This window comes from Lepus europaeus, chromosome 15 (assembly GCF_033115175.1).
Source record: "Lepus europaeus isolate LE1 chromosome 15, mLepTim1.pri, whole genome shotgun sequence".
Lineage (NCBI taxonomy): Eukaryota > Metazoa > Chordata > Mammalia > Lagomorpha > Leporidae > Lepus > Lepus europaeus.
In genome coordinates this window covers 62,015,545-62,032,676 of record NC_084841.1, presented here as the reverse complement: position 1 = coordinate 62,032,676, position 17,132 = coordinate 62,015,545, and the positions used below count along the sequence as shown (strand labels likewise).

The following is a 17,132-nucleotide window of genomic DNA, read 5'->3' as shown; positions in this document are numbered from 1 at the left end:
TAAGTGTACAGACTGGTTGGATGAAAATCCTGGCATAGTTGATTTCTACCTTGAGCAAGTTTAAACTCTTATTGGGGACTGTTTTCTGTTCTGTATGGTAAGAATGGATCTGCATTGTAGGGTTGTGAGGATTACATTAGTTAGTAACTCAAGATGCCTCCTAGCACAGAACACTAATAAAAGAAAAAAGATGTTAACTGCTGTTATCTTGTTCTTGAAATAATTTTTACTATTTTATATAGATTTGAATTTCAGTCATTTCACCATACCTTCCCATATGATAGTGTGTTGGCTTCAATAAGTTGGTTTTTAAAGCAGCTCTAATTAAAATCAGTATATTTTTCTTAAATGGATTCCCACCCTTAGCCAGCATGGGGAGCCCTCCTGGAAGGGTGCAGATGAGTGCTTGACTTTTCATTTTGCTGCTTCTTAAATCTTCCTCTTTTCGTTTCCTTCATCTGAACTAAGGGTTCAGATTTTTGTTGATTGTTAGATAATTACTACCACAATCTCACTGTTCTTCCTGTTCAGATATGTTCTGCATCCTGATGGCAGATTTTCTTACGAAAGTGAAGATAGGGGCTGGCACTGTGGCATAGCGGGTAAAGCTGCTGCCTGCAGTGCTGGCATCTCATGGGCACTGGTTCGAGTCCTGGCTACTCCACCTATGATTCAGCTCTGTCCTATGGCCTGGGAAAGCAGTGGAAGATAGCCCAAATCCTTGGGCCCCTGCAACTGTGTGGAAGACCCGGAAGAAACTCCTGGCTCCAGGCTCCTTGCTTTGGATCAGCTCAGCTCTGGCTATTGCGGCCATTTGGGGAGTGAACCAGCGGGTGGAAGACTCTCTCTGTATCTCTCTTTCTCCCTCTCTGCCTCTCTCTGCCTTTCAAATAAATAAATAAATCTTAAAAAAGAAAGTGAAGATAGTACTGCTATCGGCTCGAAAGTTATTAGTTGACTTTCCATCAATTATATAAGCTAAAACAAATTCAGGTGTTTTCTGTTCAAACAACTAATGGGCACACCTAGCTGTGCTCCTCAGTGCACCACACTGTTCTGGCCTCACCTTACCTTTTCATTTCCCTTAGCCAGGGAGTGATCCCTCTACCATCAGCATCCACTGAAGCTGAATCAGTTTGTAGGACTAGTTCCAAAGGATTGTATTCTCTGTGAAACCTATTCTGAGACCCCTTCCTGGATGTGATTGCTTCCATTTATCTTCAACTTTTAAACCTTTTCAACATTTTAAAACTATGGTACTAGCTTCCATAAGCAACTCCATGGCTGTGCTCTGTAGACTAAATGTTTGTTGTTTATGAATGGCTGGTTATCTATTTGGGAAACAGGTAGAATTGCTCTAAAGTTTTTCCTATTACCATTCTTTTATTTATAGCCATTTTGTTCTATTATTTTCTGTTGCCTAAGCCTTTGATTATTTTCATTGTTACAACAAAAATATGGGAGAGTACTGATAATTAAAATTATTTCAGATATACAGTATCTTCAGAATTGTCCCCAGGTCAACTTACCGAAATTTGGCATTGCAAAAACACAGAGTAGTTCTTCTGGTATTCTGTTGTAGAAACTCTTTCTTCAGTTAATTGATCTGTTTAGTGTTCTGAGTCTTTGTCATTAAGAGATTATCTTCACATAGTAATTTATTTAACAAAGCTGTTTGTTAGTAATAATTTTGGTGCTGATTTAAAAAAAAATTTTGTACCTCTTACCTCTTGCAAAATGAGCAAAAATTTGTTTTGTGAATTACATCCTTTTTAATGGAGTTCAAATATTACAACATGCTAATTCTTTTTATAGCCTCATAGACTGCTTTTTGTTGGATTCAGCTCCTCTCAATGTTACTATGTCACCTACTGGAGACTTTCTGGCGACTTCCCATGTGGACCATCTTGGAATTTATCTATGGTAAGTTCTTTCATCCAGTTCTCCTCCTTGAGGATGAGGAAGATGGAAGAAAAGATATTGTCAGAGAATCTTAGTAGTTAAAATAGCCATTTAGTGTTTTTGTTTTTTAATTTATAAAATGGAAATGTACATAGTTAACCTAGCTAGTTAATTAACTGTAAGTCTGTAACTAACACCTGCTTGATAATTGGGCCAGCTTTGTTCAATTGTGCATTGTAATCACATGAGTGATCTGGTTAGAAAAATATAATCCCCAGCCAGACCTTTGTCTTGTTGCCACTACCTGACTATTGCTGTATAACCTTGGCCAGTTGATTCTGAACTTCATCCTACTTTACTTATAAAATTAGACATGGGTAGAAGCAAAATCTAAAATTCATTCTAGTTACATGACTATTACCATGTAAAGATATTTTTGGTAATCTTCATATTCTACTTTATTGAACCTACAAAGGATTATGATCACTCAGAATGCATGGTAAAGCAGATGAGTCAATGAAAAGTTTTGTCTGTTCCTTGAGTTCATATATCTAGTTTTTTTTTTAATTTTTATTATTTATTTGAAAAGGACAGAAAGAAAAAGAGCTCTTCCATCTGCTGATTCATTACTGAAATGGCCATAATAGCCAGATCTGAGCCAGGCCAAAGCCAGGAGCAGGAAGCTCTATTCTGATTCCCAACATGGTTATCAGGGACCCAAGTACTTCTGTCATCTTCTGTTTCCTTCCTAGATGTGTTAACAGGAAGCTGAATTAGAAGGGGAGTAGCTGGGACTCTGGCACTCCAATATGCAACGCTAGTGTCTCAAGCATGGCTTAATGTGCTGTGCCACAGCACCAGCCCCCATCTAATTGTTTTAGCCCTTGTTATTGTGAAAGAGAAAAAATTGATTTCTATTTCTAATTATTAAATTTTATAGTTTTTTTTTTTTTTTTTTAAGAAATCATTTGAGAGCTAGAAAGACAGAGAGAGGGAAAGAGGGAGAAAATTCCTGTCCAGTAGTTCACCCACACCTGCAATGGCTGGTGCCAAAGCTGGGAGCCAGAAATGCAGTCCAGGTCTCCCATGTCGTTGGCAGGAACCAAAATACTTGAATCATCACCACTGCTTTCCCAGCCTCTGCATGGCAGGAAGCTGGATTCAACCACTTGAGCTGGGAGTCTAACCCAGGTTTTCCAGTGTGGGATGCAGCTATCTTAACCACTAGGCTAAATACCTCCTCCTATAATTACATTTTTAATATACAAAAGTAAATTGAATGTATCATAGAAATAAACTTTGGCCATTTTAACAAACAAAATGGAGTATCTCATGGAATCAGTCAGGCTTCAGCAATTAAGAGAGTACTAGTGATGAGACCTCAGCAGCAGGAACATAGGCGTTCTCTGTATAGTACTGCAATGAATAGAATTCAGAACCTGAGATTCATACTAGGTAGAGAAAATCTGTACTGTACTTTGGGACATGTATTTACATTTTGATTAGTCATCCACGACCAGGGTATAGGAGCAAATTATAGAAAGATGGCCACTTAGAGGGCCATTGTAGACAAGGGAAATCCATGACTGTTCAGCAGCCCCAAGAACATAATTAGCATGTTCACTTTCTGACTTACTCTTAAGATTTTCCTAAGTGAAGTTTGATTTTTGTCAATATGTTGAGGTTATTTTTACCTGTTAAGTTGCAAAACAAGTTTGGCAAATAACAAAGGCAGTGATCTTCCTAGATGCAAGAGAGAAATTCCTTTACTCCCAGTGTCTAGTTACAGTTGAACCAATTTGTCGTGCATGAGGTTTTTATTTACCGAGGACATCTTTTTAGATTTTAATTGAATTTGCGTCTAGTTCTCTTTTAACTCAAGAGCACCTTAGGCCAATGATGCCCTAATCAACAGTCAACTACTTGGGACTGCCTCTGAAACAAAAAGTTGAGTTATTTTCTTATCTAATAAGAGACTGTAATCTTGTAGCCAAATTCAGGATTGTAAAGATTATTACTAAATGTTAAAGTTTGACTGAAGAAACTGTTTTTTACAACTTGTAAAACACTGCTTATGTTTTTATTTCTCAGGTCCAATATTTCTCTGTATTCAGTTGTTTCATTACGGCCACTTCCTAATGATTATGTCCCTTCAGTAGTGATGCTTCCTGGTACTTGTCAAACCCAAGGTAATCACAGCATAGCAAACATTTTGAGTTGTAATGTTATCAAGTAATAGAGGGATTTTGCTACCAAAAGCAAGTTTACAGTGTTCAATTAAAGTATTTTTTTTCTTAAAGAGATTTGTTCATTAATTTGAGAAAGTTACAGAGAGAGGGAGAGACAAAGGGAAACCCTCTGTTGGCTGGATTGCTTGCCAAATAACCCTAACAGCCAGGGCTGGGTTAGGCTGGAGCCAGTAGCCTTATCTGGGTCTCCCTCAAGGATGGAAGGGTCCAAACGCTTAGCCCGTTTAACTCTGTCCCTCTCAGGCCATTAGCAGGGAACTGTATCACAAGTGTAGCAGCCTGGACTCAAACCAGGTCCATATGGAATGCTGGCATTTCAGATGATGGCTCTACTCACTATGCCACAACATTGGCCCCCCAATTAAAGTATTTTTTAACTAATATGAAATATTTTGAATTTCTGCAAAAAATAAAACTGATGTGATATGGGTACGATAGCAGATAGTTTATGAGTGAAGAGGTACCTTGAGTTTGGTTATGAGAGTTGCAGTTAATATGGGGGATAAGGAAATGAAAAAATGGAAAAAGTTTTTATGGCTCTGTTTGTTATGAAATACAGATGGATTTGGAATTAATTGTTTCCATATGATAAAAAATCTCATTTATTTGTTTTTCCTAAAAATTTTTTAAGATGTGGAAGTATCAGAAGAAACAATAGAACCAAGTGATGAAATGATAGAGTATGATTCACCAGAACAGTTGAATGAGCAATTGGTGACTTTATCACTTCTCCCTGAATCACGATGGAAAAACCTTCTTAATCTTGATGTTATTAAGGTAATACTATAATACACTTAATTCTGAGACCTGTGCACATACTCTGAAACAAATTTTTTAACAGATAAGTTCCTTTACTTAGAAGATACTTAGGATTAAAAATGTCCAAAATAACTTGGGCACTCCCTTGACTTGCATCCTCTGGTCTGCTTTAACAAAAACCAGGAGGAAAAGAAAGCTAGGCATCAGAAGCAATGGGTGGCAGGCCTATTAATGGCTGTTCTGTACAGTGATCTGCCCTCAAGGAGACCCAACAGACCAGTCCACTGCAGTGGCATTCAATGTGGTAAGCGTGGGCTTCAGCAGAAGTCAGCTTGTGAAGAGCCCTGGCAGCTCTGCCAAGAGTTGGATCACTGGAAATGGACCTGCCCTGGAGTCGAAGGATGCCCAGGTCAGAGCCACAGATCTTACTGGCTCCAAGCTGAAAAGCCCTTCACTCAGCCCAGCTTCCAAAGTGACCACCACAGCTGAGGGGATGGTCAAGTAGGGTCAGCAACATTGCAGGCAGAAGTGTAAATTTCTTGTTAGAGATGCCCCCTGCCTTTACCTGGCCAGCTCTCCTCCCAGGCCAGCTAAGTAATGAAAGTCAACAGGGTGCCTTCCCCCAGGAGGTTCATACCTCCCTTAGGATGTACCCCATGTGAAGAGATAGATAGGTCTGGGCCTCTTACCTTACAAGGCCCAAAGCCCACCAGATTATTATCAAGCCCCTTCTGTCAGGTTCTATTTGCCTCTCAATCAGAAAACTTAATTGTAGCTTAGACAGCACCTTTCTTATCTCTCTAATGATGACTCTGTCCTTTGTTCTAGACCCTGTCTAGTGCACTTGGGCCTCATTTCTTTGTAAGCATAACCTCTACTCACCACCAATGGCTCTACTCCCAACCTGTGTGTACTGATGGTCTTCTTCCCCACTTAATGCTGTATAATTGTTCAAAATTTCTCTACAGACAAACCCCTCTACCTACAAAAGATGAGTGACTTTTCTCCCAGTCTTGGCTGGAATCAGTTTTCCGGTCTGTTGGGTGTTCCCCAATAAACTAAACCCTTTCCCTTAAAAAAAGAAAAAAAAAAAAAAAAAAGAGGAAGGTGCCTTTCTCTGAAGGGAGGAGAGAACTTCCACTTTCACTATGACCTTTTCTAAATATGAACAGAGTTGGCGAACTCAGAAGGCTTCCATAGTCTTGGCAACTCATGACGGGAGCCTAGGGTGGTTATTGGCACCATAAAGTAGAGTGTCAATTTGTTGGGTCAACAACAGGAGTCACTGTGCACTTGCTCCTCATGTGGGATCTCTGTCCTTAATGTGCTGTTCATTGTGACTTAATGCTATAACTAGTACTCAAACAGTATATTTCACTTTGTGTTTCTATGTGGGTGCAAACTGTTGAAATCTTTACTTAATATATGCTAAATTGATCTTCTGTATATAAAGAGAATTGAAAATGAATCTTGATGTGAATGGAATGGGAGAAGAAGCGGGAAAGGGGAGGATTGCGGGTGGGAGGGAAGTTATGGAGGGGGGGAACCATTGTAATCCATAAGCTGTACTTTGGAAATTTATATTCATTAAATAAAAGTTAAAAAAAAAGGAAAAAAAATGTCCAAAATAGCAAAGATAATTCCATTTAGTTGCATGCTATTTCATCTAATTTTATTATCACAAACATTATCTATAATACATCAACTTTGACAGCATTCAGCAGACATTTAGATGTGGCAGAAGTAGTCTGTGACTCCAGAACAATTTAAGGTCCAATCCACTAAATTACTTCCTAAGCTCCTTCTTTCCTTCTTTTCTACCTTCCTTCCTTCCTTTTCCTTTCTTTCTTTTTCTTTCTTCAGAATTACAGACACAGAGAGGGAGACAGAAAGATCTGTCTGCTGGTTCACTCCCACAATGGCCAGAGTTCTACTGATCCAGAGCTAGGAGCTTCTTCCGATTCTTCCACATAGGTGGGGTGCCAGAGCTCTAGCTCCAGCTTCTTTAGCTTCTGTAAAAAAAGAAATGCTGCCATAATGTGTGTGTCTTATTACTGGATGTTTGAGGACCGGCAAAATTTTTATCAGCTTCACATTTAATTATGCTGCAGTTAACCCATTATCATCTGACATCCTACTATGTCTACTCCAAAAAGATTATCAGAGCTTGTGTCAGGACCAGGCATGTAAAATAATGGAGGAGGTACCGGATAATGTGTTGAGATGGTATAGTTAAAAAAAAAAAAACAACAACAACAAAAAAAACTTAGTGTCTTTGTTGTTGAGAAGTTTAAGATTTTACATGAAGAATGTAAAATGGTATAAATTATGGTATAAACTATAGAATAAATTACCAAAGTGTGTTTCATTACCCTCATTTCTGAGGAGCAAAAACAACTGAAAGAAATTAGCATAGAAAATTTCAGGTTATCTTTTGGTGGGAAAAGCAGTTGTTGCTTTTTGAAACTTGATTTGGATAGATTCCACATGTGCACTATATACTAAATCACAAGGTGTACTGTGATAAAAAAATGGAAGGAATACTGATGTAGTTAAGTACCATGAGCTCTAGTAGTTATTCTTATAACTAATAACACCAGAAAAGATGGTCTGTGTGTGTGTGTGTGTGTGTCTTGGGTAAGAAAGAAAAAGTTTTCACATTTTAAATTTCCTAATCCAAGTTAAGAGCATAGTTATGATATCTGTCCATCATGTTCTACTCCGTCACATCTAGAGGGTGCACTTTATGTAATAGCTTTAAAAACAAGGCATTGAAAAGAATAAGTGGATGAGTACGAGGGGAACAATCAGAAAAATGTCCAACTAACAACCAAGTTTTTAGGCTCCTCTGCTCCTTACCTGATTAGTTTATTCTTCACAAAAATGTATATGGAAACCTGAATGAATGATGAGAGAAATGTGCTCAAATCTCTAATATTTTTATTTCCTAGTGCGTAAAAGAAATTGGGATATTATATTTGTCTTTTGGGTAGTTCATTTGCTTTCGCATTTTTGTGTAAGAGTAATTTCTAGAGCTCTATGGAACTTCAAAGCTTTTTGTCAGTGGCCCCCTACTAACTCAAGAGCAACATGTTAGGAAGCAACTGTGACTTTCATCACAGCCTCTGACATCTCAAGGAAGGGCTGTCTTTGTACTGCGCTCAGTAGTGTTCAGTCCTGTTTTCTTGGAATCATTGTGTAGCATGACTCCATAAGACCGCAAATATCCCAGGCTTTCTTTTAAATAGACAATCTCCTAAGGGTTACTGAGAATCATGTAGGGTAAAATTGAGACTGTTTTATTAGGCAGAAATGTAGACTCCTTTATCAAATGCTACAGAGATAATGCTATGTAGCAGTGTATTCAACAAACTAAATTCTGTCAGTGGGAATTCCAGGGAAGTTTTTCCTAATAGAATTTTCTTAATATTTGAAATATAAACTAACAATAATGTCTTGCTTTTTAAAAGCATGAAAGGGACAGTATTTTGTGTGGTAGTTAAGAATGCCGTTTGAGATGCCTGCATCCTGTTTCAGAGTGTGACTAGTTTGGTTCCTGCTACCAAGTAGGAGAGTTCTTGGCTCTCAGCTTTGAGCTGACCCAGCCCTGGCTATTGCAGGCATGTTGGGAGTGAACCACCTAATGGGATCTGTCTCTCTGGCTTTTAAAATAGATAAGTAAGTAAATAAGATAAAAACATAAAAATGAAAGCACAGAGTACTGAGGAAACAAAAAGATTCCAACAAAATGGAAAAATTAGGTCCATGTTTCACAAAAAATATCTACCAAATTACTTCTAGCTCCAAATTGCTTCTTCCACATTTCTTTTGGGAAAAATAACTTGATATTATAAGCGGTTATGTAAATTTTGATTTCTTTGCCATTTTTTGCTTGAGGTTGAATGCAGTACAAAAGAAATTTGAAACTTTATTTTTATCTGAATACTCCTTAGTCCAGAAGATGAACTGTGTTAGTCTTAGGGTTTTTCCTGAACCCTGTTGTTTTCCTTTTGCCTTCAGCAAGGGTGGTAGATGGGTGCATCTGTGTTGAAAAGACCTGCTTAAGGATAGCTGAGGTCAGATGAGATGTGATTTTAGCATGCTAATCTGAAAAAGTTTCATTCCTTTTTTACTTTTGATATTCGCTTTAAAATTTGATTTGAAATTAAATAGTAGAAAATGTTATTAGGATAACTACTTATTATTTTTTCTTTCCTCCTTTTAATTAGAAAAAGAATAAACCTAAGGAACCTCCTAAAGTACCCACATCAGCACCATTTTTTATTCCAACAGTTCCTGGCCTTGTACCCAAGTATGCTGTTCCTGAACAAAATCACGATCCCCAACAGGTAAAAACCAAATTGGACTATGGAAGTATATAGGGAAATGGTGGTATGTGTTTTACAGAAATAGGATAAATGAATGATAGGTTTTAATAATGCACTGTACATTTTTGGTGACCTTGCATTTTTTGAATAAGGTGTGTTTGTTTTTTGTTTAAGTCTAAAGTGGTAAATCTTGGAATTTTGGCTCAAAAATCAGATTTCTGCTTGAAGCTTGAAGAAGGACTGGCAAATAATAAATGTAAGTTAAATCTTCCATCTGCTGATTCATTCCCCAAATGACCTCAATGGCCGGGCCTGGGTCAGGCTGAAGCCAGGTATCAGGAGCTTCTTCTGGGTCTCCCACATGGGTGCAGGGGCTCAAGGACTTGGGCCATCTTCTGCTGTTTTTCCCAAGTGCATTAATGGGGTACTGGTTTGGAAATGGAGCAGCTGGGACAGGAAACAGTGCCCATATGGATGCTGCCACTGCAGGTGGAGGCTTAACCTTCTATGCCATAGTGCTTGTCCCTATAAAATATTTCTAATGAGTATCTTCAACCTGTTTTTCTGGAAAAACTAAAAAACCATATTTCTCAGTAGCTAAAAGAAGTTAATAAAAAGTGAAAGGATTAAGATTTTGCTTACAGTCTGAAGTAATTTTAACTTTCATATTAAATAGATGTTATTAAATCCAGGTGGTGCTGATATAACAAAAATCAGAAAACCTTTCACTTTTTTGTGTGAAAAATTTCAATTTGGAGATGAGTACATTTATCCACAGCATTTATAATTTATAAAATTAAATATAAACATTTTATTATATTTTTTATTTTTATGTTTTTAAAAATTTATTTGAAAGAATTATACAGAGAGAGAAGTAGAGTAAGGGGAGAGAGAGAGAGCGAGAAGTCTGCCATCCACTGGCTCACTCCCCAATTGGCCACAACAGCTGGAGCTTCTTCCAGGTCTCCCATGCAGGTGCAGGGGCCCAAGGGCTTGGACCATCTTCCACTGTTTTTCCCAGGCCATAAAAGAGAGCTGGATCAGAAGTGGAGCATCCAGGCCTTGAGTAGAAACCCATATGGGATGCTGGCACTGTAGGCGGTGGCCTTACCTGCTACTCCACAGTGCCAGCCTCATTAGTTGTTTTTTTAGCAGATAACTTCAAGCCTTTTATTTTTATTTACAAACCATTTCAATATAGTTTGCAGTGCAGCAGAGACATTTGACTTATTCTCTTGTTTTATGACTCAAATGCTTTTGTTTTCATACCAGTAACACTTGAATCCACATTGACAAAAGTAAAAAAATGGACACTTGTAAATGGCTTATTATGTTTCCCTTTGAAAATACACTGAAGATAAAATTGATTAGATTTTATTATTTATTTGAGAGGTAAAGTTACAGAGAGAGAGAGGGAGAGCCAGAGAGAGAGAGAGGTCTTCCATCCGCTGGTTCACACTCCAAATGGCCTCAATGGCCAGAGCTGGACTGATCCGAAGCCAGGAACCAGGAGCTTCTTCCAGGTCTCCCACGCAGCTGCAGGGGCCCAAATGCTTGGGTCAGCTTTCACTGCTTTCCCAGACCACAGCAGAGAGCTGTATTGGAAGAGGAGCAGCCAGGACTAGAACCGATGCCCATATGGGATGCTGGCGCTGCAGGCGGAGGATTAACCTACTGCACCCCAGCACTGCCCCAGGTTTTTTTTTTTTTTTTGGCAGGCAGAGTTAGAGAGACAGAAAGGTCTCTCTTCCGCTGGTTCATCTCCTAAACGGCCGCTATGGCCGGCACACTGCACCGATCCGAAGCCAGGAGCCAGGCACTTCCTCCTGGTCTCCCATGTGGGTGCAGGGCCCAAGCACATGGGCCATCCTCCACTGCCTTCCTGGGCCACAGCAGAGAGCTGGACTGGAAGAGGAGCAACCGGGACAGAACCAGCACCCCAACCAGTACTAGAACTCGGAGTGCCAGTGCCACAGGCGGAGGATTAGCCTAGTTGAGTCGCGGCACCCGCCCAGGTTTTTTTTTTTTTTTTTTTTTTTTTGAAAAGCCGAAAATATAGTCATTGACATGTGAATATCAAATGAATACCAAATGACTCATAGCCATAGTTCAAATATATTAAGTATGTTTTTTGTATGCCCAGGACTTACGGTCCAGGACAAGCAGACCCAGATTCCAACAGGTCAGAGAGCAACTCGGAGTTGTTTAAGTGGACTTACATTTTCTTTAGTCATAGTAGTGGTAAGAAATGCACAAGGAATAGCCATTTTCCCCCAGCAGCATTGGAGCCACAGGAGATATCCACCTCTGTGTCATGACAGATACACACACACACATCCACATGTGGCCACATATAATCACACATCCACAAGAAGCCACAGCCCCTCAGTAACTTCTATGGGTTTACAGACAACAGTGGTCCAGAGCCAAACCATTACATAACAGACTTGTGGGCAGCTAGCCAAGCAGATGGACATCATTTACCATGACAAGAGTCTCTATAGACAGGGATAGGGGAGCAAAGAGATAAGGGGGCATGGGCAAAAGGTGTGGTAACTTGATAAACACCATCTTTCCCAAGTTCATCTCCTCAACTTGATTCTCAGCATTCTTGTAGGATGTATATGAAACAATAGTATTTACTTTTAAGGAGAAGTAGATTTGATGTTGATAAGATTAAGGGGTTCAGGGCAAGCATCGTGACATGGTAGGTTGCACCGCCATTTTGGACTTCCACATCCCATATTGGAATGCCTGGTTCAACTCATGGCTGCTCTGTGATTCCAGTCAAGCTTCTTTCTTATGAACCTGAATGATGGTTCAAGTACTTGAGTTCCTGCCACTCATTTGGGGCACAGATGGAGTCAAGATACCCATCTGAGAAACCCAGATGGAGTTTCTGTGTCCTGGATTTGGCCTGACCCAGCCCTGGGTGTTGCTGGCATTTGGGGGATGATGGAGTTGTTGGAAGATCTTTCCCTTTGTTTCTCTCTCTGTGTCATGTCTTTTAAAAAAAATCTTGGAGTGTAGTAGTTCCCCTCTCATTTTATATATTTCTGTACTTTTTTTCCAACAACAGGAAAACATTTTAAATCACTAAAAATTAAAAATACTAAGCTTTAGTTATTTTTATTGTATTGCTCTCATATGTACTGGTTTTCACGTACATTAGCTCTCTTTTTGTTATTTAACCTGAAAAAAAAAACCCAGAAAGAATTTTCTGCACCTCTTAAATATATCTTGCTTGGGGTATAAGAGGTAAACTGATTTCCTAAGTGAAGTGATTGTAGGTAATAAACTGAGTTCTTTTTAAAACTTAACTCAGATGAAGCTGCCATCAATCTTCTGAAAGAAATGGGCCCATCAGGAATTGAAACAGAGCTGCGAAGCTTGTCTCCAGATTGTGGTGGGTCTGTAGAAGTCATGCAGAGCTTCTTAAAAATGATTGGAGTAATGTTGGACAGAAAGCGTGATTTTGAATTAGCCCAGGCGTACCTTGCATTGTTCCTAAAGGTAAGTCTAATGGAGGAGTCCTTCCAGCTTGCCTTCCTCTTTCTATAGCAGTGCTGTCTAATAAAACTTTGAGCAAAGATAGTATGTTCTAGATCTCTGTTGTCCAGTGTTGTAGCCGCTGGTCATCTGTGTCTATTGGATATTTGGATGTTAGCTGATGTAACTAAGAAACTGGATCTTTGATTCTATGAAAATTTATATTTAAATACCTCAGAGTGGCTAATGACTATGATTTTGAACAACTAGACCAAATTGCTTGGTAGTCAGTCTTTTCTTTAATGCAACAGCACAACAATTTTGACTCTGTCCCCAGTATTTCTGTGCTTTCATTTTATCCAATATACTGATCCATTGACTTCCTTTTTAAATTAGTTATGTTTTGTGATCATAAAGAGAAACTCGGGTTTTATGTTTTTTTTCTACTTTTGAAATCAAAATATTTACCTTTATTATAGTTTGAAGGACTTTGAAATGATTTGGTATACAAGAGCTGCTTTAAAGGTCACTGTATTGGAGAAGTCATAGCCTGAGGGTCTACGATAGTAGTACAATGTTTTAAAGGAGGGAAATGATGCTAATTTTTGGTGATAGCAGATATGATTCCTCATATTAATGCCAAAAATAAGTTTTCAGCTGATTTAAATATTTGAAAATGATTTAAAAGTTGGATATTTGGGCTGGTGCCGTGGCTCACTTGGCTAATCTTCACCTGCGGCACCGGCACCCCGGATTCTAGTCCTGGTTGGGGCGCCAGATTCTGTCCCGGTTGTTCCTCTTCCAGTCCAGCTCTCTGCTGTGGCCCGGGAAGGCAGTGGAGGATGGCCCAAGTGCTTGGGCCCTGCACTTGCATGGGAGACCAGGAGGAAACATCTGGCTCCTGGCTTTGGATTGGCGCAGCGCGCCGGCCGCAATGCACTGGCTGTAGCAGCCATTGGGTGGTGAACCAACGGAAAAGGAAGACCTTTCTCTCTGTTTCTCTCTCTCTCACTGTCTAACTCTGCCTGTTCAAAAAAAAAAAAAAGTTGGATATTTGTTGGTATCATGTAGAATTAAAAAATAGAAATGCTACAAGTAGTGAATTTATGAAATTTTAGCCTTTGAGTAGAATTTACTTAAATTTATAGAAAATAAAGCAAAGGACCCATCTGTCATTCATTACCAGTGGTTGGTACTGAAAGGAGATACTTGTAGAAACAGAAATGTGGGTTCAGTGTTATAGCTGGTCATTGGTTCCAGTTCTGCATCAGAATTGTCATTAGTGATAAGATTGGTGACCACTTCAGTTCTAAGGGAGTGACAGAAATTTGGTAGAGGAGTGGAAATGGGAGAAAGTAATAAGCCATCATTTAAGGGGAAAAAATGTAAATAGTATGCTCTTGTGATTCTTGCTAGAAAAAGAACCCAGAATAAATAAGATTTTAATTTTCCTAAACAATGTGCAAATATCAATATTATTCTTTTCAGTTACACCTTAAAATGCTTCCTTCGGAGCCACTGCTCCTAGAAGAATTGACAAGGTTGTCATCACAAGTGGAAAAAAACTGGATTCATTTACAGTCACTCTTCAATCAGAGCATGTGTGTTCTAAATTATATTAAAAGTGCTTTGTTATAAAAATAAACTTAGATGTATATAAATCAAAAATGTAGTAAATGGTTTCATTTTAACTCATTTCTATTCTCCAAGTTTCATAGTGAAAAGGAAATGATAGCACTGCTGATTAGTTAGTAATTTGTCACATTCAATGTTAAATATATTCTTGAAGTAAAATTCTACCTCCATTTAGTTGTGAAGACCCAAAGAATCCATTCAGATGATTGGTGATCTGATTCTCCTTACATCAACTATATTTGTAAGAATTTTTTGAGTTGTTATTGCCAACTCATGTTTTTTGTATCTATTCTATATAAAATGTGCTGCATGAGGAGGTAAAGTATTGATGAATTAAACTGAAGATGTCAAATGAGATAATTGTGAAAAAGCCTTTCTGATATGAAGGAAAAAAGACTGCTTGCTTTCTTGATGGCTTTGATGAAAACATGACTCATTGACTATTAAAGCTAGAAGATATATTGGACATATTCCAGCACAACCCTGTTGTTTTGCAGAAGAGCATCCAAGTTCGGGAAGACCTGGTGTATCAGTGGCAAACCCACATGTTCTGGCACTGGCCTAGTGTTTTCTCCTTTGTGGGCTTCCTAAAGGGAGCTGTTCTTAATTGTCAATGTGGAGTCACTTGCCCAAGGCAAATTGCTATAAAAGATTGAACAGATACCTAGGATAGGAAGGGAAATTCCACATTGCACTGAAGGTTGTCCTTCAAGGGTTTTGCTTCCTTCTGGTGACATTTTTATTTGGGAAGAAACTGCTGACTTTTCCCTTAAAAGCATTGCCAGACCACATAGCTCTGGCAGTTCTTTTATTTTCTCATTATTGTTTTCTTTTTATGGTTCAGAGATTAAGCAATGTATGAAGTAAAAAGTAAGTGCTAAAATAATTTTGAACACCAATAATATTCTCATTCAGTTAGGATAAGAAGTTTATAGAATAACCTCTGCAGGAGCAGGATTTAAAAGGTGTTGTCTAATGATATTAAATTATTAATAATTAAATATTAAAGTATTTTTATTTAATGATGTAAGCTAAGGAAACAAGGTTTTGTACTTAATTTTTTCTTTTAAAGTTGGTTAGAGATGTATTAAAACCACTGACAGAAATGTTAATAGTGGCTTGGGTTCTAACTATTTTTCTGTCTCAAATACTGTATTCTAAAGATGTTGCAACAACCCAGTATCTTATCATATGCCTTATGAAGATCCTAAGTAATTTAAAATGATAAGCACCACAAACTGAAGTTGTACTGCTTTTACAAGCCATGAACTGAGTTTTTTGCTTTTTTTCTAATGAGAGTACAAGAGTTGAATATATTGTTTATATTGGCATTATCTTAGTGTTATAGCATTATTTTGGCAGATGGCAGAATTTTTCTTTTGTGTTTGCCATCAAGGCAGTGGAGGGAGGGAGGAAATAGAAAGTATAGTTTATGTGTAAATGTTTTTATTTAATATTTGAAGAGGTACATCCATTTGGTTTCCAAAATGGCTATATCAATTCACAGTTCCCCTCAGCAACAAATGAATGCCTGCTTCTTTGTAAAACCGAGGATGCTAGATTTTTATAAACAATGGGTGAAATTAATAGTTTTTGTTCAGGAAGTCCTCATAGTAATGAGAATGGGCATCATTTCATATATTTATTTTAGAGCACTTATATCTCTGTGAGGATTTTTATGCTCTTCTCATTTTTCTACTGAATTATCTTTTTATCTCATGGAAAGAAGTTTTCATATATTTTAGATATTAATCTTTTATATCTGTTAAGAATGTTTCCTCCCAGTTGGCCACTTGTCTTTATTATGGTGTCTGTTTTTATAGGTGCTTTTTCTAAATAGAAAAATAACGTTTCATGACTTCTACTGAAGATATAAAGCAAATCATTTCATGTATATCGTGTGTATTTTCTTTTGAGATGTGCATCCTTGTGAATAGTTGTCTAGATGTTCGTCTAGTGATGTTTGTGAAGAGTCTAAGCTATGGAGCTTATTCAAATGTTCAAAATTCACTTATGAAAAAGTCTGTTTTTCTATCTCTGATTTGAAATGTTGCATTTTTATGTGCTAAATTCTTTTATTGAGCTATTTGATACTCCCAATAAATATGCATTATTTTGATTACAGTTTATACTAAACACCATTTTTAGATTTGGTAGAGTGGGACTTCTGAAGGATTTTCTTAAGTGCCAGTGAAAAAAATCTCCTTGAAATTTTGATTTGTATTATGCTATTTGTACCATTGCTTGGAGAAAAGTACAACACCAAATATTTCTCTTCAGGAACCATAGTGTTGTATATGGATCCATCATGACACCACCCAGTTTATCCTAAGAAAATCCAAGAGAATCATTCCTCTTCTACAGTTGATGAGATTTTGTTTGGATACGGTGAGCTTAGGAGCAATTTTTGTATTTTTACTAATGTTCTACTACTGAGGATGATGTGTGCATTCTGAGTTTCTGGTAGATACTCTGTTAAATTTTATTTTATTACTTATTTGCTGATTTTAAAAGTAAACTACTTCCCTGTATCAAGTGATATTTTCAGCTTATATTGTTGGATCAAGAACTTTAATTAATTTTAATTAAATATTTCTGATAACTGATTCATTTTAATTTCTTGGCTATAACTGTTGAATGAAACTGGTTCCTTTTGTTCCATGAAATTATCTATTCTTGATTTTTAAAAAATTGGGCTGGCACTGTGGCTCACTTGGTTAATCCTCCACCTGCGGCGCCAGCATCCCATATGGGCGCCAGGTTCTAGTCC

At 37.9% G+C, this 17,132-nt stretch overlaps 1 protein-coding gene across 2 annotated transcripts in view; it reads left to right on the top strand.

Moving 5' to 3' along the window:
• WDR36 (WD repeat domain 36) overlaps window positions 1–16,923 on the top strand; it is a 45,141-nt gene extending 28,218 nt beyond the window's left edge. The window contains exons 17-23 of one of the 2 annotated variants that reach the window (XM_062212290.1): window positions 1,816–1,923; window positions 3,994–4,091; window positions 4,783–4,928; window positions 9,140–9,259; window positions 9,413–9,494; window positions 12,564–12,751; window positions 16,643–16,923. In XM_062212290.1, the coding sequence (XP_062068274.1) occupies window positions 1,816–1,923; window positions 3,994–4,091; window positions 4,783–4,928; window positions 9,140–9,259; window positions 9,413–9,494; window positions 12,564–12,751; window positions 16,643–16,651 (751 nt within the window). In that variant the 3' untranslated portion in view covers window positions 16,652–16,923. The other variant, XM_062212289.1, reaches the window with a different exon arrangement.
• The last annotated feature ends 209 nt before the right edge of the window (window positions 16,924–17,132 follow it).